At 46.6% G+C, this 21,197-nt stretch overlaps 1 protein-coding gene and 1 pseudogene across 2 annotated transcripts; one reads left to right on the plus strand and one right to left on the minus strand.

Annotated features, from left to right (window-relative positions):
* LOC119163075 (uncharacterized) overlaps positions 1–13,817 on the plus strand; it is a 392,637-nt pseudogene extending 378,820 nt beyond the window's left edge.
* Rab7 (RAS oncogene family member Rab7) lies at positions 1,656–20,465 on the minus strand. Of its 2 annotated transcripts, none has more exons than XM_037415009.2 (5): positions 20,292–20,465; positions 9,021–9,080; positions 3,275–3,401; positions 2,867–3,085; positions 1,656–2,312 (listed from the first exon to the last, which is right to left on the minus strand). In XM_037415009.2, exons 2-5 carry the CDS (start codon positions 9,071–9,073, stop codon positions 2,097–2,099), a joined length of 615 nt encoding a protein of 204 aa, XP_037270906.1. In that variant the 5' UTR covers positions 9,074–9,080; positions 20,292–20,465; the 3' UTR covers positions 1,656–2,096. The 2 variants fall into 2 exon arrangements, with proteins under 2 accessions (XP_037270906.1, XP_037270908.1); XM_037415011.2 differs by lacking the exon at positions 20,292–20,465 and adding an exon at positions 19,071–19,093.
* Between the last annotated feature and the right edge of the window lie 732 nt (positions 20,466–21,197).

The raw sequence follows: 21,197 nt of genomic DNA on the forward strand, positions 1-21,197 counted from the left end.
ACTAGATTTTTCACTGGTGGGCTGCTTGCGAAGGCACCTTGCAGTGTATTCAGGCCGAAGCTAAACTTCATGTGGAGGATCCACAACACTGTATTGATTTGAACACCACTGACGTGAAAAATGAACATTTTTAACTCTTACGATAACATCATGTGGTACAAAAAAAAAAAGAACACAGCTGAAAACCCTCCAAGCAGAAAACATGCAAGACAGTCTGCATAACCGAGTACAGTGTACGCACTGCGGATTTATTCATAAAAAAGGCCTACACATTCTTTTCTCTCAAACAGGAAAGAATCTTTTGTAACATGCTATGACGAGGGGCTGGCAGCTGGAACATAAAAGAAGTCGTTCGCGGCAGAGTGTTGTAACACGAGTATAAAATAAGCACAACAGAGAAAGAGGCATGAACAGTATGTATATAAACCAGAGGCTTAAAATTAGTAACCACCAGCACAGACATCAGTCACCTCCCTAAAAAAATAGTGCAGCTCTGTCTAAAAAAAAAAAAAAAAAAGCACACCCTGCACAGATACAAAGCATTCCCAACTTGACGTCATGCCACGGAAGAAAAATTTTGCCTTTGGGCAAAGTTGCATGCAGCCTCACTGTAGCGAAAAACAGAGGTAAAGGCATAACAGCAAAGAGCCAGGAAACATTTTTTACCTCGTACCACTGTAATATTCAAGCTTGGACTACGAGAGATGAACATAACTGCCTACCAAGTGGTTCCATGTCAGCTATTCAAAGCTAGAGAATTGCATTACGTACAGAATTGTTGACAAAAGAAGAAATCTAGGGAAAGGTTCTTTGCAGATGTACCAACAAAATTTATTGTTAAGAATGCTTTTTCTTTTTTATTCATAACTAAGCATTGGACTTTCACGCGCATAAAAGGCCCACTTACCGATAACAAGAGCCACAAAAGTACACTGCCTAATTTGAACGCAGGCATGAAAACTGTAAAAACGTGGCAACGAGACTGATAACTATTGCCTGTAATACCGGTGAATTGAAAGACGCAGAATACTACAGTAGTCTATATTACCACAGGCCACTGCCCTTCACAAGGTACTAGGTGGTCTATCAAAAACCTTACGTAATACTAAAGCTGAGGGAGTTAGAGCAGAAATCAACAGTAGAAATAGCCCAGACAAGAATAAGAAAATACGAATTGCCATATGCTGTAAGCACGGAAGAGAGTTAAAGGAAACCAATACTTTCGCCTACTATCGACGGCTTCAGCCTTGTAAAATCAGGGCATAACTTATATTACAATGCCTGCAGCTGGCATACGAGAACTTCAGCATGCTTCAACCTGTGCTAGAGCAAAAGCTTCAAGTGCACAGTGCACATATGCAGCCGCCCCTATTCCCATTTCCAATGGGTAAGATAACCTTATTCAAAGAGCGTGCCAGCCAGTTAGGTTCAACTTTAATCGCGACAGTTCTACCGTGCTGGAACGCATTAAATCGAAATTTACAGCAAATTGTGCACCGAAAGCTGGTCCGATACAAAACCCCCTCAAACACTAGATTGCCAGCCATGGGCGCATTGACAAGCTACGCTCAGTTGCATCCAGAATGATTTCACAGATCGCAACAGAGGCTGCTACGCATTTTCCTTCCCCACCTTGCCACGCTGCCTCGAGAAGATACGATCACACAAATGTGCAGCAGCAACCTTAATCACCCCAAAGACAATGCCGCCAACGCCTCTACCCCACATGCTCACAACACCTGCCTCGGCGGGGCGGGCAATGACTTTAAGACTTCCTGCATCCTGCCTAGAACACTCTTGTGTCCAGAAACAAAGCTTTTTGAGACAAGAGGCCGGCATAAAGCGGAGAAACGTAGTGCCAAGCTGCGTGCCCCTTGGCCCACTGGAGTACGCGCATGCGCACACACAAACTTCACACTGTCGCCGTCTGCTCGCTCAAACAAGCAGACGATCAGAGTCCCGTCTTCTGCTGCCACCAAGAAGTCTGCTCGTGTTGAGGCTTGCAGACGACGGCTGGGAGTGCATTGGGAGTATGTGCAAGCACTGGGTTGTTGGTCGTTCACGTTGCCTGTCTGTTGGAAGAAGGGGAGATGGGATTAGCAGCAGCCCTGGCTGCGTGGCTTCTGCTCGTTCGTCAGCTTGATCTGGTCGGGGAACTCGTTGTAGAGCTCCACGTCCGTCTCCTGGGCGAGCGCATTCTTGGCCACCGTCTGGAAGGCCTGTTCCACATTTAGGGCCTCCTTGGCACTCGTCTCGAAGTACGGGATGCCATTTTTCGACTGGCACCAGCCCTGGGCTCGCTTGGTGGACACCTGAGCCATAGGCAAGAAACACGAGGAACCAACGATTTCCTTACCACCCAAAATCTGCCTAATGTACAAATTGTCTAGAGACAACTAGCGAAGCAATATGTATGCACCACTAATAAAATAGCATCCAATTACCTTCACAATTGACAATATATCGCATCAACTAGAACGCAGACATCTCGCAATAGTCAAAATACAGTGGGTTGCACCACTGTGCAGGCAAGACAATTAGGATCAGCACAAAGTTCCTCGTTTTAGTGAAGTTGCTCCTCAATATTGTCAGCTGGTAGTAAAAGGGCAACAGTTTACAGTCTATGCCTTTCAAGTGAATACCATATGCAATTGCTGTGGTGCATCAAGCCTCCATTATAGTGCAATATCCTGGAGTCTTCTTTTTCATCTGTTGCAACTACCATTCTAGTAGCGGTAAACTTACAGGCTACAGAATGCTTGTTGAAGATACAGTGCTTCAATCTCGTTATTAAAATTTTTGTTTGAGTGAAGTCATCTCCAGCCTACTTGCGGAAAGTGAACGGCCTAGAAAGCAAGGTACTCACCCCCCGGTTGTCCAGGTCGACTTTGTTGCCAATGACGACAAATGGGAAGTTCTCGGGGTCTCGAGGCGAGGCCTGTATGAGGAACTCGTCACGCCACGACTCAAGGGCCTTGAAGCTGCCCGGCACAGTGACGTCAAACACCAGCACACAGCAGTCTGCACCTCGATAGAAGGCCACGCCCAGCGACTGAAATCGCTCCTGGCCGGCCGTGTCCCATATCTGGGCACAAAGCAAGGATCAGCCCTTGCGCGATCAGTGAGATTTAAGTGTGCCCGTAGAACACTGGCCATATTTGGTGTTTTACAGGCACAGATGCCACCAAGCAATGTTTCTAGCACAGCACATCATATTTTTTTTTTTTTTTTTTCAGTTATTGGTCACACTCAATAGGCAAAGGCCAACACTTACCTGCATGGTGACCAGCCTGTCATCGACCATGACTTCTTTGGTGAGGAAGTCTGCACCAATGGTGGCCTTGTACTGATTGCTGAATTTCTTGTTCACATACTGGTTCATCAGTGAAGTCTTCCCCACCCTGCACAAATACGAGAACAGCAGGAAGTTAGGATCCCGCACTGTTCAAAAAGATTGAGCAGCTAGGTATGCTAGGCTATCCCCTTAACTTCAACATCTCCATACAGAACATACCATTACCATGAATAAGCAAATTGGTCCTTGATTGAAGAGGAACAGCAATGCTTGTTGACTTTCATACGCATCTGAACCTTGAGGCAGTTTTGGGTTCTGACGTGGTCAGCCTGACTGCTAGGCCGCACATGCTTCAGACGCACCACATCAGAGCTCAAAACTATCAGAACGTTTCACCCAGCAATGCAAAAACTGGCTACTCGCATGCTCTGCACAAATGTGGCTGTACATGGCTTTTGTAAATGGCCATTAAACATTTATGTCACAACTAGAGATAACTTTTAATTGATTTATTGTTTCAAGCAGTGCTTGACACATTTTATATACAAAATAAAACTTGGCTTTGAATCTAAAATTACACCTAGAAATTTCTGTTCACTCAGCACCGGAAGGCGTTCGTTCTTAAACTTTTTGATTTGGCCCTGCAAAAAGGACCCTCTCCCTCCCTCAAGAGCACACATGTGCTCTTTGTAGGGTTTATCTTAAAGGCGTGGTGCCAATAATTTTTGTGGCTTAGGCATTCTTTGCTGCACGTGTTTCTTGTAGCTCCAGGAAGCGTGATACATGCAACAAGATTCATTCATTCGCACTAAATAAATTAATATCTGCTTTATGTGGACCATTTTCGATTTCTGAGCCCATAACTGGGCTGCGACTTTGCAGTGTAGTTTGGTCACATGGCCACTCAAGGCTGTGACGCATGTCAGGAGGATTATGGTCTGCTGTTGCTGGCTTTGTCACGCACGTGCCGCAGAAGCACCTGTAAAACGAACGTGCAGCAGCCGCAATGCTTTGCCAGTATAATGGTCCCTAGAATATACTAGCTAGTCTGCCGTCTCCGCCGCGGCCGCTTGGTGATGCATGTGATGGTGGTGCTGGTGTCAATCAAAGTTCCTTGAGCAGACGCCCCTCCTGCGGCTCCCGCTTACAGGCGGGCTGGCGGAGAGGTTTAGAAAAGCACTTTTGCGTTTGCTTACCTGGTGTACATCGTGAACTTTCTTACAGCGCAACACCAGAAAAATACAGGACAGGGAAGGAGTAGAACAGAAAAAAAAAAAAAGCGCCGTCTTTTCTTTCTGTTCTACTCCTTCCCTGTCCTGTATTTTTTCTGGTGTTGCGCTGTAAGAAAGTTCACGATGGATCCTAACCAACTGGCCCAACTTACCGTCTTATTACCTGGTGCGTTTGTGTATTCTCTTTTATTACAGAAGGTGAAAATTGTGCACACGTAAGTAAAGAATACCGTTGCACTAGTTGCAGAATAGTACGAAGTTTGCTTATCACTTCCCGAGACATAATTAAGAGCATTAAAATCTTTATTGGTTCCGTAACATGGGTTTAGTCAGCATCATTCTTTGCCGCAATACATCTGTTTCGCTGTTCAGTGATTTTCTGAAGTGGAATCTAAGTAAAATGTAGGACTTCATGAGGCTTTTTGCGATGAAATGTGAATGTTATTCACATCGTAGCTGAAGGAAATCTTGTTTGTTTTGTCCAAAAAAGTGCTCAAATTTACAATACTCTTTTCATGCAGCTTACGCTGAAATACGTAGTAAAACCATTTTTTGAGTTTTGCAACAGCTGCTTTGAGGGGTCTAGACGGGTATGCGAGGCCTCTGTTATCAAACAGTGAAGCCCGATCAGTCCCTGTTGCTGTGCTCCTGTACGATGCGAGACATATGTTGTGCGAGTCTCAAACTGCGTCTTTTTTGGTGTCTGACAGGCTACATACCCAGCAATATAGTAAGCGAGTATATCATGGCTTTTTTTATCCCACATATGCACTGTGGTCTACGCATGATGCTAGTGCAGTCTCCGTGCCACTAAAATCTCCATCGATGAGACTTAACGACATCAATTGTGGCAGGCGCGGGTGGCCATTCCCAGACAAAAGAGAGCCGATAACCTGCGGTAAACATTTCCCCGACTTTGGTGGTCTTGCAAGGTTATAAAATTCAAGGGCATTTATTGTCACTAAAACCTGAGCTGCAGTAGGGTGATCATTTGCGCCAGAGGTCTGCCGAACAATTGGAAATATATTTCCGAGCTTGTCCTGGTTTAAACTTAAAGTCACCAAATATCTGAAACCGGCACACCTGAGGAATTTGAGCAGTTGCACCGTGCTCTCAATTATGACAGTCTTTCTGCTGTGCTCGATGAAAGGAAACCGTAAATCGTGTTCGTGGCATGTGTCTTCCATTCTTTTAGGTGGTCTCAAAATTCTTTTAGAAACTCAGTTTGGCGAATTTGGGTAGACAGCTTTTTTGGCAATCGGGAGGTCATTATTCTAATTAATATATACTTTTAATAAAGTTCTGAGTTGGCTTCACTTTCTCGACTTTGTCTGAAACAAAAATAATCCCCTAATCACCTCATCACCGAAGAGCTGAAAAGCTGGTGCCACCGCCAACTTCTCAAATGCATTCAGATGAATATGAGCATTCGTGATACTTTGAGTCACCTTTAGCGTGACACTTTGGCTGTCATTTTTCCATGCTTCATTTACGAATCCAACATTCACATAATGCGAGCACCTTTGCCCTCGCTCGAGCAACCGGTCCCGGTGTCTCCGTGAATCACCTTTACCACGGAGACGTGCTCGTGGCACCCTGTGTACTACTTTTACACCCATGGCGTGGATAAGCCCATTTGCTTTCCCGCCGCGCCTTTGCAACAGGCTGTACTGCGTTTGGTGTTGCCACTGACAATAAAGTGTTGCGACCTTGAGCAGTATAGTGTTCTCGCCACGGCGACGGTTAACGCGTGCTCTGCGGCTCGCTAAGACCGGATCCAGGCTAGTGGCCGCACGCCTTCGGGATACGTGCCGCTACAAACCCCAGATCGACGACCTCTTTGTTTCCACTGCGGTGAAGCCAATCACCTTCTGCGACACTGCCCCTATTGACAGATGGGCCTTCGCGGATACCACATCAACGCTCCACCACCCTACCTGACCAACGACCTCATAAAATTAAGGCCTACCTGCGAGAGGCAGACGACGCCACCCCAATACCTGCCAAGTTCAAAGATTCTGAATCCAGGAGATTTCCACAATAGAAGTGGGTGGGTGGGTGTATCCGGGAGATTTCCGCAACAGAAGTGGGTGGGGGTGGACGCGCTGGATTATTTTCTACAGTTTTTTTTTCGCACCAAAAGAATGGAAAAAAAAAAAGACATTCCGCAAAAACAAGGGGAGGGGGATCTCAATCACAAGCTCCAACAGCGGCGTTGCAGTCTTATAATCAATGGCTTGGAGCGGCCGAACACACGGCGTAGGTTTCCCACTAAGGCGAGAGTTTCAACGGGCAGTGCAAATACCACCAAAATTTTTGAGTCATCCTATTAACAAGCAAGAATTTTATTTCCATCAAAACAAATCGTGTATGTCTTCCTGGGACACACGTGAACGGACGGGACAACGCAGCTGGCTGCCACGAAAGCGCGTGTCATAGCTTTAGCTTTGCTCGCTACTAGATTCTTTGGACAGGAACACCAAAAGGCTTCTAGCCTTTTTTTCATGTCTTTACTGCCTTTAATCTACCGCTGCATTAGCCACGTGTCCTCAGAGCTCGTAGATCACTATGGCGTCGCTGCTACCGTGGTTTTGTGCGCGGCGGTTGCACAAACTGTATCCATTTTCAATCCGCGTGCAGTGCCTGTGCACGCGCTTTCAAACCGAAGTCGTTTTATGCTTTCTATGATCGCATCTGCCACGGTCTTGTCCACAGTTTGCGGAGAGCAGTGTTGCTTTGACTGTTCGAGCATTGGACGCGCGCACACTTTCGGAGTACTCTCAGTGTCGTCGCCATACACGGTTGTCAAGAACGACCATAGTTTCGTCCACAGCGGCTGTGGCAACAACCACATGCACTGCAAAAGACAATGCGTGCGCTGGTCACACGTTTACTTTTGAAGCTTCGAGCACGCTGCTCTCGATCGGCCTTCGTTCGCTGGTTTCGGCACCAAAGCTCACACCACACGCCGCGATTTGGAAAAGTGTTCAGAATATTCAAATTTTGGCTCAATAGACATAGTGGAATTTGGCCGAGAGATTTCACGAATGCGTATTGGCTGCAGTTGCGCATCACTGAGACTACTGTATGTTTAGATGAACGGCTCCCAATTTCGTTTAAAATAAAAGTGTGGTGTGGTCGCAGAACGCTTGGAAGGACGTCTACCCACTGCCGAGAATAGACAATACGTTAGATTGTGCAGCGCCATGTACTCTTCGTCGATGAACTTCAGGAGTGGCTACTGGCAGATCAAGGTGGACGAGAAGGACCGTGACAAGACTGCCTTCATCACGCCGGATGGCCTTTACGAGTTCAAAGTTATGCCGTGTGGCCTATGGTCAGCGCCGGTGACATTTCAGCATGTCATGGACGCAGCGTTATTCGGGTTGAAATGGCAGACATGTCTCGTCTATCTGGATGACACGGTCGTTTTTGCATCCACATTCGACGAGCATCTTCACAGGCTGCAAACAGTACTAGATGCGATTAAGGCATCGGGAATTACTTTGGAGCCGCAGAAATGTCCTTTCACCTACGAAGAGCTCCCTTTTTTGGGACATGTAATCAGTCGCGAAGGCGTCCGCCCCGACCCCAAGAAGACGGCAGCCATCAAAATTTTCCAGATGCCCCTCGACAAGAAAGCAGTCCATAGATTATGTACCCCCAAAAAATGCAGGGCACACTGCCCTGTATTTTTTTTCGCTATTCCCGAGTGGTGCATGTTGGCTTCTTTTCGGGCGCAAGTCAGCCTAACATATTCCTTTATTTTATTCCGGTCGTGGTCTCCCTCTCTATAGGTCTGCACACCGTCTGCGGCGTACAGTCACCTACGTGACAATATACCGAATTCGGTATCACGTGACATGAATAGACTACGAAAGTAAGTGACCCGTCAAAGCATGATAATCATGACATGCGTGTCATGTAAAACATGACCACATGCTACGCTCATAGTGCGCTCAGTCGTTTCGCTAGTTCCACATATACCGAATTTGGTATCATGCGACGTGAATAGACGACGAACGTAAATGACATGTAAACAGGATAGCCTTGGTTTCACCAAGGGTTTAACGTGTTTAACGTTAAACCAAGGGTTTAACGTCCCAAAAGTCATGTACATGGAAGTCATGTACGGCATAATTTACGTCCGCCTCGTAACATAGTGCTGATTTTTAAGTGACATATCAAGCATCCTTATTCATGCTCACATATCATTAATTCCCTCTGTACGTGGGATATGCCGATTTTCCAAATCACTTATTTTATTTCCATTGTTCTTGAATTTTTGGTAACACATAAGATAATTTTTTGATCATAACCAACGACGCCGGAATTCTCGCAAAACGAGCTTTTTAATGCTATCACATTAAAATTCAGACTTAAAGATTGCTGTAAATTCAGCAGGCTATCTAGGCCATGAATTTCGTGTCAGTACCCTTTTAACAACACTTTTAAAAACATCTGGAGAGGCCTCTTATGAGAATGATACATACCCACTTTCTCCAAGGATGATGACCTTAAGTAGCACCTTCTTTCTGGACGACATTGCGAAGCTGGAACAGAAGAAAAAGATCCGGTAAGTAAATGCAGTGCTAGCATGAGAGACAAGTCAAATCCATTTCATAGTTTGGATGACTATTTGGTCATCATAGTTTGGACGAGTTCAGAAGATTCTGGAAACTACAAGAGGCATGCATATTGCTTGAATGCTAGGTCAGAATAAAATTCTTTGCATGCCTGCCAACTTCAAGGATTCTGAATCCAGAAGATTTCCGCGACGGGGGGGGGGGGGGGGGGGGGGGCACACAAAATAAAGAAACCAAAAACAAACACACGAAAAACAAAAGGGGGTGAAAGGGAAGTCTCAATCACAAGCATCAGTGTTGCTGTCTTATAGTGGCTAGGAGTGGCCGAACACACGAGGGTAGAGTTTTTCCCTAAGGTGAGAGTCTCAAAGGATCCACAAACTAGCAAAATATATTTCGGTCAAAACAACTCTCATGCGTCATCCTGGGACACACGTGAACGGACCGGATGGCGCAGCTGGCTGCCGCAAAAGCGAGGGTCAAAGCTTTGCTCACTACTAACTCTTGACAGGAACGCCAAAATGCGTCTGGCCCTTTTTTATTTTATATGAACAATAAAGGCAGTTTTTTTTTTTTGCCGTCGCCATCGTCCTTCACCGTATATGTATACATACCCACTTTCCCACATACCCAATTCACCGTATATGTATACGGTGAAGGACGGCGACGGTGCATCGTTTTGGTTTAAACAGCACGTTACGTGTCGAGCGGTAAACGTTAGTTCGCTCTCGTCCTGCGAGTATCGTTTTCGTGCGTAATTCGTGTGGGAGCAGCGCGCTGCACGTTTCGATCTGCTTGCCGTTCTCAGCGTTACATTCCAAGTTGCTGTCGCATTTATTGCTTCGCCCTTGCGGCGAAACTGCAATAAATGCTGTGCAAGGCCTTTAACCTACTGCTGCGTGCCACCGGGGCTCGTAGATCACTATCCTGTTGTCGCGATCACGGTTATGTGCGCGGCGGTTGCGTTCATTTTACAATCCTCATGCATTTGGCTGCGCACGCGTCTTCAAAGCCAAGTCGTTTTAAGCCATCTACGATAGCATCTGCCGCAGTTTTGTCCGCAGAGTTTGTGAAAAGCAGCGTTGCTTTGACTGGTTGAGCGCACACTTTCGGGGTTCTGTCAGGTACGTCGTCGCCATACATGATCGTGTCAAGAGCGACCGCGGTTTCGTCCACAACGGTTCTGGCAACGACAATCGCACGCACTGTACAAGACAGTGCCTGCGCTGGTCGCACACGTACTTTCGATTGATTGATTGATATGTGGGGTTTAACGTCCCAAAACCACTATATGATTATGAGAGACGCCGTAGTGGAGGGCTCCGGAAATTTAGACCACCTGGGGTTCTTTAACGTGCACCCAAATCTGAGCACACGGGCCTACAACATTTCCGCCTCCATCGGAAATGCAGCCGCCGCAGCCGGGATTCGAACCCGCGCCCTGCGGGGCAGCAGCCGAGTACCTTAGCCACTAGACCACCGCGGCGGGGCAACGCGTACTTTCGAAGCTTCGCGTAAACTGCTCTTGGCCTTCGTTCAAGAGTTTCCGTACTGAAGTTCGTGTCACCTGCCACGATAAGGAAATGTGTTCGGGACATTTGAATTGAGGCCCAATGAACATAGTAAAATTTGGCTGGGGAACTTCAAGAATTCGTATCTGCCGCGGTTTCGCATCACTGAATATACTGTACGTTTACGTGAACGCCTCTTAAACTCATGTATAATAAAATGGGGTATATAGGTTCAAAAAGCCTGGAGCGAATTAAGCTGCTTTTTTTGTCAATGCGGCCAGATCACACACAGAAATTGATTTCTGGGAGATTTTCATGGCAACCGTACAACCAGAAAAAACAGTCGAAATCCGGGAGTCTCCCGGCCAATCCGGGAGACTTGGCAGGTATGTCTGGCAGGTATGTGAATTTTGTCTGCAGTAAGTGCTTTGGTAATGCTCCCTACATAGCCTTGACTACAAGCCAATGTCACTCTCTTGACACTGAAAGATATCAAGCGAGCATCAGTAGCTTCACTATGGGTGCTACTCTATTAATGGAAAGGAAAAACGAACAGATGGGCAGGAAGCAGTGTCAAGTTGTGACGAAGTCGAAAAAGCATTTGAAGTAATGCAAATCAACACATATGATAGCCTGAGGTATGAATGTAGTGTGAACAAGGAAGTGGAGCCATCCAATGAGCACCAACACATTTTTCAGTGCAGTTTTTTGTCGTTCTACATAAATCGTACAGTGCAGCGACACATGTGAGCAAGTGCTTGCAGATTGTTTCTAAAGAGGGCTGTTGAGCAGATCAATGCTTATGTACCCCCAAAATCTCGTCAAACAGTCTATACTTTTTTTCATTTTCTATTTTTTTTATTTCAAGGTACCTTACAGGCCCCAGGGGTGGGGGCATCGAGTAAGGGGGGCGATACACTAGATACGTGTACATATACATATCAAGTTGGCAAAAATACATGAGAAAATGTACCATTGCAATATAATAAACAGAAAGCATTATATTATATCAATATATACATGTAAAGATGACGCACGCATGCAAACAGTAAGCAAAAGTGTGCGTTTATAGAGGACAAGAACGGTGCAGTTACATGTCACAGCTGCAACAATCTTAAAACGAGTTTATGTTTTACAAAATAAAAACTAATACCATGTGCAATGAAGATAAAAAGAAAACGATACATTTCATAGCGGCAATACAGCGGGGGTGAATTTACTGAATGGATGGATGAAAAACTTTATTGGGGTCCTGAAGGATTCCACCCCCGTTTTATAGGGGTAGGATCGCGGGCCGCTCCCACGTTGGGACGGGGAGGCCCAGCCTCACCGCCGCATCGTGGGCCTTCTGGACAGCCTTGAGTTGTACGAGAACCGGACTCGTGAGCATTAAATGAAATGAGTTCTCAGAAAATTCTTCATTTTTTCTTTGTAAAGAGGGGCACCTCCACGAGGAAAAAAAATGAGATAGGTGGGATAACCGCCAGTCAGAAATAGCTCATCTGAGGTAGCATACGGGAGATTTGCTTTGATGATGGTGTAGGGTGAAAAAGCTCCCAAAATTCATCCTTGCGCTGCGGAAAGGCATCTACTCGGTGAAGTTTGTGAAGTGGATCGATAACATATGACTGAATGTTTCATGATTTGTCTTGGCAGCAATGTAATCAGGTGAACTATTTCAGAGAATAATGGCAGGTGGGAGTGCAGACTTGTTGAACGCCTTTGTAGAGCCGTATATACGGGAATAGCCGAGATGATTGTGTAATCCAAACGAGGTGAGATGGTTTGTGCAGACCAGTAACAACGGTGATTCTGGGTGATTTTATGAAAGAATGAAACCAAGGCAATGTCACAACGGATGTTCAAGAGTGGAAGTGAAAGTTTCCGTTTTATATAGGATATACTGGAATGAGGACTGTAGTTATTGGCAAACCAGAGTTAAGTATGATGATTTGCAAATGCTTGAAGGTGCAGCTTTCAAATTACTTAGAGAAACAAAGTGAGCTGGAGGCGTTGGCAGACATTGCTTTAATGTGGTCGAACCACGATAGAGTAGGTGTAAGTATAATGCCCAAGTACCGATATTGCGTTGCAATCGAGATAATGAACTGAAGGCACAGAGTAACGACGCAACTCGAGCATTTCTGAAACGAGAACCAGAAGGCAGGTACTGCGAGACCTTGGCCTAGAGCTGAGAAAGACAAGCAGCGGAACAACGTACCTGCACCAGATGGCAACAACAGAAAGCTCAGGGTCTGCCCTATCCCGAACAACATGAACCCCGAGCACAAAAAGGAGCAAAGGTTGGTAAAGGCCAGGGCTCTCATGGACCTCCATGCCAAAGATAAAGGTGCTGTCTACGTGGATGCAGTGGTGATTATCAGGGCGCCGACGAGTGCAACGAAGACCGCAGCGAGTGTCCGGACTCTAGAAGCGCACTGCGCGGAGGAGGTGGCCATTGCCTTGGCCATCTCCAACCTCCGATGCACTACAGTGCTGCGAGACTAGAACGGCAGTGAAGAACTACGCGAAGGGAAAGATATGTAGTGAGGCTTCGCGCATACTGTGCAAGGTCGAAGACATCGGATGCAAAAATACTGTGTTTATCGAATGGTTTCCGGCTCACATGGGCAGTGACATGTCGGAGTGCAAGAACGCGAACCACAACAAGAGGGCCAACCCGGTCGTGCGAGGACGAACCACCCGCGCGGTTGCAAACACTGCCAACTCTGAGGGTTGGTCGTGGTACAGTGCCAAGGACAAGATCACCCCCTTCAACGAAATAAAATGGTACAAACTAAACAGACAGACTATGCCACCACCTACCCAAGGCTTACTCGGTAGGAGGCAGTGTTATACAGACAATTACAGACCAGGTCTCAGCTCACCCTGGTGCTAGCTAAGCATGTGTGTCCGAGTGTGTATGTGAGTGACATATGTGGACTATGCGTGAAGGCGAAAGCAAGCGCTGTTCACATCCTTTGGGACTGCAGCTCAAATCCAAGAGAAGACAGTGAGAAAACGACAACCCCGCCACAGCTAGAGGCTGCAACGAGGATCTAAGATCAAGAGATGCAACTCAAGGCCATCCAGCAGGTCTCGGAAGTTCTAGAAAGGCAGCGACCGAGTGAAACAGAGAACAGGGGCAGCACATTCAGAGAGGGTGGCAGCCCTCACAGACCCGCGGAAGTAGAGAGGAAGCAAGACCTCGAGGAACACAGTGCACGAGACTGATGTAATGCCCATGTCGCGATGAAAGCTTTTCCTCCCTGTGTGGAGGGAGCCTAATCGACTCTGTAGCCGTTTCTTTTGAAGTTGCTCTCTCTCTCCCCCGTGTTCTAATTGGTACAGCGGTGATACGAGCCAAATTATACAACCATAAGTCATATAGCTTTTTACAAAAACTTATTTTAAACTGGCTGCCAATTCTGCAATCACTTGTAATCGCGGTCGACCTAGTGTGCATAACACAAGAGCCTACTTTTTTCAAAACTTTCTTCTATGAAGGTAGCGGATTGGTGCGATAAGTGGCAAATGTCTATTAACGTGAAAAAATCAGCTGCTATGGCGGTAACATGTAAACTTTAATCCATTAAAATTCAGTTACACCGTTCATGGTTCATCGCTCACAAACGTTGTGCGGCATAAGTACTTAGACATTACATTAACATCATACCTAAGTTGAGACACACATAGCGAACGTCATTGCAGCCGCACTGCATAAACTTTTCTACCTAAAGAGACGTCTGAAAAAATGCGCCTACACAACCAAAACTTTTGGCATACACCATGTTCGTAAGACCAATACTAGAATTTGCCAACCTAGTTTGGTTTTCTTTTCACAAACTAGCATTAATAAATTAGAGGCAGTACAGCGCAAAGCTATATGGTTTGTGCACACCGAGTTCGAATGCACAGATTTCCCCACTTACCTTTTGGCATTGAAAAACAAACTACTAGGGCAGAAGAGGCGCGCCTGAAGATTTTGTACCAGTTGGTACAATTCTGATGCGAAGAATTCCTTGTTCATTTCCATTGTACAACTAAGTCGCTGCTCTTTGCATTTTATTTTTGGCTACCAATAGTGTAAGTGAATTGACATGTGATTTTGAATGTTATTACTTTTTCTTGAATATCATGTACATTACGCCCTCTGTAATGACTCCAGAACTGAAGTTGACAGTATTAAAAATAATAATAAAAAACCCCGCGCCTTGCTCCGCAGATGAATGCAGTGGGCTCTTTCTTTGGTGAGGCGATGACAACATGGGCACAGTTCAGTTTTGTCAGCTGCATACAGAGTGTTTATATTGAGCAACGAGGAGATCGACTCTGGGCACAGCAGATGCTTCATGCGCCGGCGGGTAGACATTAAATGTTGAAGCTTACGCGCTCGCATAGTAACTCCACTCGTCACTGAACTTGTCACTAGTAAGCTCAGATGAGCTGGCACAGCTCTACTCTACGTTGATGACATCCCCAACTTGCTTTCAGCACACCAGAAGAAGCCCGTGAGCTATGTTAACACCCTGGCCAGCCGTAGTGATGGGTACCAATCCCGTGACTATTGGACACTTATTTCAAGACGTCATTCGATGCCCACCATATAGAGCAGCTCCCTGTTCCGGTTTATGTTTTGAATCATTGTTAATTGCTCATTTGAAATCATTGACAAGTGTCTAAGAAAAATTAACCACTCTAGCTATTGCAGGACTGTCAATGCTATTTGAAAACGGCCTTATCTCCATATGATCAAAAATGCACTGGAGTTCCCTTCAAGTTCCGCAGCAGAATCAAACATGCACTATTTTAAGAGTGCGACATCACATTAAAAAAAAAAAAACACTAAAGGCAAAGAACAATTTATGTCACAGTAAAAGCTCAATGTATGACGTTTAAAACAGTATTAACAATAACGCCTCACCGAGAAATTAAGCTAAACGCATAACACGACGAGTGCCAAGATTGGGACATTCGCGAAATGATTCTGATGATGTGAGAGTGTCAGCCTACAATCAATCACTTGTAACCAAACTAGCTGCAATAAAAAGAACTTTCCATGCATTTAAGAAACAATAAAATACTGCTTGTGAGCGATTTATAAAAAAAAGAACCGCGTGGGTTTACATAGAATGGCACAAGTACTCCAAAAGTTCAATCTAGGGCTCGTTAAGCTGGATAGGTGTTATCTAGAGGAGCATAGTTAAACCAAGCAAGCAGAATTGGGGCCTCCAAGACTGTAGAAAATTGTTTAAAGGCCGTTGTTACTGAGGCTCCACTTTCATTCTGCTGCTACTGGTGTCGGCGGCCGTGTAGTAAAGGCTGGCATCGTTGGGCCTGGAAACAGTGATGTCTTAAGAGTCTGCTTTTAGGCACGAGTGATTTGAAGTTCTTTAATGTGATCTGGACCATTCAAACGTGATTCTCCGCATGAGCGGAGAGCTCGTGGCTGGTGTGCACCGAACACTGGACGCGTCTGGAATATCTCTGGGCCATTAAACCTTTGTTTTCGCTCACTCCACCAGTAAAGACACCTTTTCGTAATTTTATGATGCTAAAACTTGGCACTGCGATCCGAGCGAACCGACGAAAGGACTTCGCCCGCAATGAAGATGGAGCGCATCATAGGCAAACGAACGGCTCAGCGAGCTCTGCACAAGTGATTATATGAAACGATGCACGGCAACCGATCGACTCCAACCAGGTCACCTCATCGGACCTTCGTGTGATGCAGGACCAACTGAAGGCATGTAACGAAGGCCTGCATGCGCTCAACTTAGAACTCGAAGCACACCTCACCGACGACCAAGTCGCAGAAGATTATGCCTGCATAACAATATGAAGCGATGCTGCTGCTGCGCTGGCATTACTGAGTCACTACATAGAGGAGCTGAAGGCGTCGACGTCCAGGATCCCTGACAGTGCGGCAACCAATATAGCGAACGAAGGTATCCTCACTGCAGGTAGTCATGTCTGGCAATCAGATGACGCAGGAGTTCGTCGGCTCTCATCTACTTAAACTTGAGCTGCTTCACTTCTACGGAAGCTCAACGCAGTGGCAAACTTTCCAAGATATGTTCAGGCACGCGGTTCACGAAAACCCCAGCCTATCGAACATTGAAAGGTTCTATTATTTGAAGAACCTGGTGACTGGACAGGCATCGAAGGCTATCATTGGCATTCAAGCCACGGAGCAGTCATACGAAGATGCCATCGCCCTACTAAAGGAGCGCTTTGGAAACCAGAAAATCGTTGAGCAACAATCCCTGTCAAACCTACAAAGGCTCAAGGCAGTAAAGTCCTCCAGCGATGTGGTTGTGTTAAATATTGTTGAATATTTAATATAAGAAAGAAAACGAAGTGGGTGCACAAGCGAAGAGCTCGTGGCTGGTGTGCGCGGAACAAACGTTTGCCAGACACTGGGTGCATTTGTAATATCTCTGACCCATTAAATTTTTATTTTCACTCACTCCACCGGCGAAGATACCTTTTCTCCTACAGTGATTTTATTTCATAATAAGTGCTTCCTTGGCACAAAAGTAGCACAATCAGGTTTTTGCACCACTATTTCAACAATCAACGTCGACTTATTTGCCTTTAGTGTCTGTCCATTTAGGAATAAATGCTGCGACTCATTTCGTACCAAAAATGTCCATAGAATAAACACCATGCCATTGTTGACCATGGACTTTGCAAGAGAACATTGGGCAAATGTTTACTGCAGCCTGCCTCCATGGTTTTGCAACTTCACAATGATTGTGCTTATTCCAGGTATGATCGTTGAACATTTTATCGTGAACAACTGTAGTAAGTTCGTAAGTTCAAAATTGGAGCAGATTTTATCTTATCAATCACGGTAAAAGCTTGTCAATTTGGACTTCACGAGACCTACTAGCCCAATTAACCGACTATCAAAGGCATCGAAAACAGAAATTTATGACAATTGACTTTCAACTTCTTTGAGAAACGCGTAATTCTAGTAGTAAGAGCAATGCAGAGGCCATTATTGTCACATTCTCTCACAATGCGAACCCTTTTGCCCTTGTTCGAGACATGCTTTGAACCCCAACCTTATGTACCAAAATGCAACCGCACTATTCCGAAAGCCTTCAGGTGTTTGCAAACACCATTTTCATTCCTTGGTGTCCCATATTTACGGAGCTCCGTGCCCAACATGCTCAGAAAATAGTCATACTTATACGAAATATGGCCAAACATAACCAAATTAATGAGTGACACTACTAAACAATGCATATGCTGGTCAGAACCAGCTCTGAACTAGATTTTCCAAATTAATGGCTGTAATTAGCGAGGTGTTATTGTATTCACATCACTATAGTTTCAGCTCTAAAGCAAAACCTATTCTAAGGTAGTTTATAAACGTCTGATGTTGCGTGTGGGGACATTTCTTTCCTCACAGCCCTATTAAGGTGCCTGACAACCAGCAGTGAAGCCTGGCTAGTGAGGGCAGCGAAAACGGACAAATTACGCTACTGCCCTTCTTCACTTGGAAGGCGAACTTCATGACTTTAAACCTGAACTTCATGCAAGTTCTTCTAAAGTGTTTTCTTGCAGAGTTCTTCCCGGCTAGGTAAACGAGACGAGAGGCCACACTTGTGGCCATTTCGCTCAGTTGCAGCCCTATGCTGCCTTATCAGGGGAGACCATAAAATGAGCCATCACTTATCACCGATGCGTAAACAGCTAGCTATTGACTGAAGCCATTGATTGCTGCTCTGAACGACGACAGCAGACTTGGACGAGCAGTTCTGCGGATGAAACCCGCCAGGACACATGGTCTCACTTTAGTCTGCAGCAGTTTGAAGTCTATAGATGTTCGTAAACAAACAAAACAGAAGACACATTGCCACATGAAAAGAAAGACTTGGTGAGAAGCGGCACATCTGCCATAATAACCGGCAAGGACGAGTAGTTTCGAATTCTAAGTCGCTTGCTAGTTACATTATGAAGATGAGCTCCTTCAACACAATGCCATGAACGAATCTCACGATTACTGCGTGACCATGCATTACCACGGCCGAAGGAAATATTACTGCCATACTTGAAATAATTTATTCAGAGGAGAAGCAGCAGCTTGCCATGGTTCTACCTCCTTCGCGGCGCCTTTATGTGGTAGCCTTGCTAGCCTTGACAGCTTGGCCACCAGCGCATGCGAGTGCTCACAAAGCGCCCGTGTTTTTTCACATAACCGTACTCGATATTTCGAACAAACGCACTATCTTTGCCAGCAAGGCAAGGTCGCGTTAATCGAGAGATGGCACATGCAGAAACAAGCGCGACCGCATCCGACGCACGGCGGAATTCTAAGGCGTGATGATTCAGCAAGTTAAGGGGGGAAGGGTAACCTGAAACAAGAGCTTAACGCTCGGGACATAGCAAACGAATGCTCTTTCAATGGGTGATTAGGCGACTACACATAACAGACCTGTTGTCAGCTACATCCACAGCAGGAGATGCGCCAGGCCACGTGCGGACAGTCCGATAACGTGACGAGCGGCAGCAGACCGCAGAAATCACGTAACGCAGCGCGGCCGACTCACAGGCGCATCAAAGCAGCCTCCGACGTTAAAGACTCACCCTCAGCTGACGAGTGACGCAAGAGCACAAGGCACTGCGCAACAACGCTCACCAGGAAGGAACCACCGCGGTCAGAGCGACAACGCCGCTGTTCGGGCATGCCGCTCGAGTTTCAAAACATTATGCAGCCCGGTAAGCGCAGCAGATTCGAGTGACGCGAAAACACTCTTTGCAATGCGCAGAGGCGAATCGAGGTGCCGACGCATGACGCTGTTCGAGACAAAAGGCGAATCGAGCTAAACGCCAGCACCGCGTATAACGAGCGCGTTCAGTGACACCGCGAGGCGCGCTAAGCGATAGCCCGTGCCAATGTGCAGAGGAAAACGAAACGGATTCAAAAAGAGGAAAGAAAAAAAGCGCCAAGCGGAAAAACATCCTCGGCGAAATCGGGAACGACGTGCTCGGGAGAGGAGCACGACGAATACTGACTCACGCAGTGATGATCTTGACGCGTTTTCTCCGACATTGCTTCACGGGCACATGCAGGGTCGCACTAGCACAATTACCGGCGCGTCTAAAAAATCAAATCGACCCGACATGAAAATGAAAGGGGACGAAAGTCGACGCCAGAGGCTGTCAACCTTGCGAACGGCGATCGCCCAATCACTCGTTCAATTGAAGTGGGTGGATTCCCGTGCACGAGATAATCGCCTCCATTTTTCTCCCGCCGAGGTTACGGCAAACACTGCACGCCAAAACACGGTGCCAAAAGAGCAGTGAGAAAGGGGCCTTCGCAGCCACGGAGTAACGAAGTCGTACCACCAAGAAGGGCTTCGTAGAAGTATCCTCAAGGAGAGGGGGGCAACAGCTGATTTGTCAGCGCAGCTCGTCTCGTCACCAACTCGACGAAGGGCGTCTTTCGCAGCTTCCGCGCCAGTATACTGACAAGACCGTAGCGAGTTCCCGCCAAAGGCCACGAAGCAGTCGCGTTCCCCGCGCACAGAGTGCGACGCAACCGTATGCACACACCGTCTGGTAGAAGCGAGTCGCTCGCTCCTGGCTTAGGCTTAAAACGACGTCGGGTCGACAAGTGTCTCGCGGGGAGAAATTTTTGTTGTGGTTGCTTTACCTAGACGCTGCCGAAGCTGGTGCCGTGCCTCGGTAGTTGGGTCGTCACACCAATGAGGAACGGATGACTGAGGTTCGTCACAGCCGCACGGGGAGATCCCTACTCCGGGAAGGGAGAAGCGAAAAAATTTTCTTTGCACAGTCCGCTGATCCGTGCACTGAGCGCGAGAAAAAAAGACACACCGACTAAACCAAGATGGCGCAAATTTTAGATCACGAGACTGATGACGTCATGAACGTCATGTGACTATGTGAACGATTGAAGCGCTAAGGCGGCGTTGTGCAAGTGTAGGTCACTAGTCTTAAAGGCAATGCTTTTGCGTATTTAAAGACACAAAATACGTCATGACCATCATTGCTGGTCATCAACTGCTCGTTAACTTTGGCCGCAAAGGGGCTTGAGTGAGCAGGCTTACTGTGCCTGCCGCAGATAAGTCAGTTTAAGTATTTTTGTAAGTACTGTAGTTGTTTTTTTTTCCGTCTCTTGTTCACGCTGGTTTTGGGGGCACCACACTACGGTGACAACGGCGACCCGTTGCAAAGGGCAAGACTGGCAAGACTACCGGGATTCGCTCGCAGGATTTCAAGCTGGACGGTTGTGCCCTCGCGATCTCCGACTTCAGCGTAGCTCCCGCCGACTGGTTCGCCCTCCGCGGTCTCCTGACGCCGTGTAGCTCTCGCATTGTGGCACCCCGCCCTTGGACTGCTTCGACCGGATCCCCACTTTCCTATCTCCTTCTTTTTCCTCTCGTTGGCTGTCTTCTTCTGCTTCTACTTTCCTTCTATTCTTTTATCCCTCCTTCCCCCCACCCCTATAAGGCACTGCGCCGTGTCGCCTGAAGGCAGACAGAAATTAGGTGCCTTTTTCCTCTTCATTGTAACCACTACCACCACCACCACCACTACC

This window comes from Rhipicephalus microplus, chromosome 9 (assembly GCF_043290135.1).
Source record: "Rhipicephalus microplus isolate Deutch F79 chromosome 9, USDA_Rmic, whole genome shotgun sequence".
NCBI classification, from domain to species: Eukaryota; Metazoa; Arthropoda; class Arachnida; order Ixodida; family Ixodidae; genus Rhipicephalus; species Rhipicephalus microplus.

What these genes read in the sequence shown, in the direction of transcription:
- Rab7 (XM_037415009.2), bottom strand. Translation starts at nt 9,073, where the DNA reads ATGTCGTCCAGAAAGAAGGTGCTACTTAAGGTCATCATCCTTGGAGAA. An exon ending in ACAGGCTGGTCACCATGCAG is followed by an intron (nt 3,086 to 3,274) that starts GTAAGTGTTGGC and finishes CTTTGTGCCCAG; the next exon opens with ATATGGGACACGGCCGGCCA. An exon ending in TCGACCTGGACAACCGGGGG is followed by an intron (nt 2,313 to 2,866) that starts GTGAGTACCTTG and finishes CCTATGGCTCAG; the next exon opens with GTGTCCACCAAGCGAGCCCA.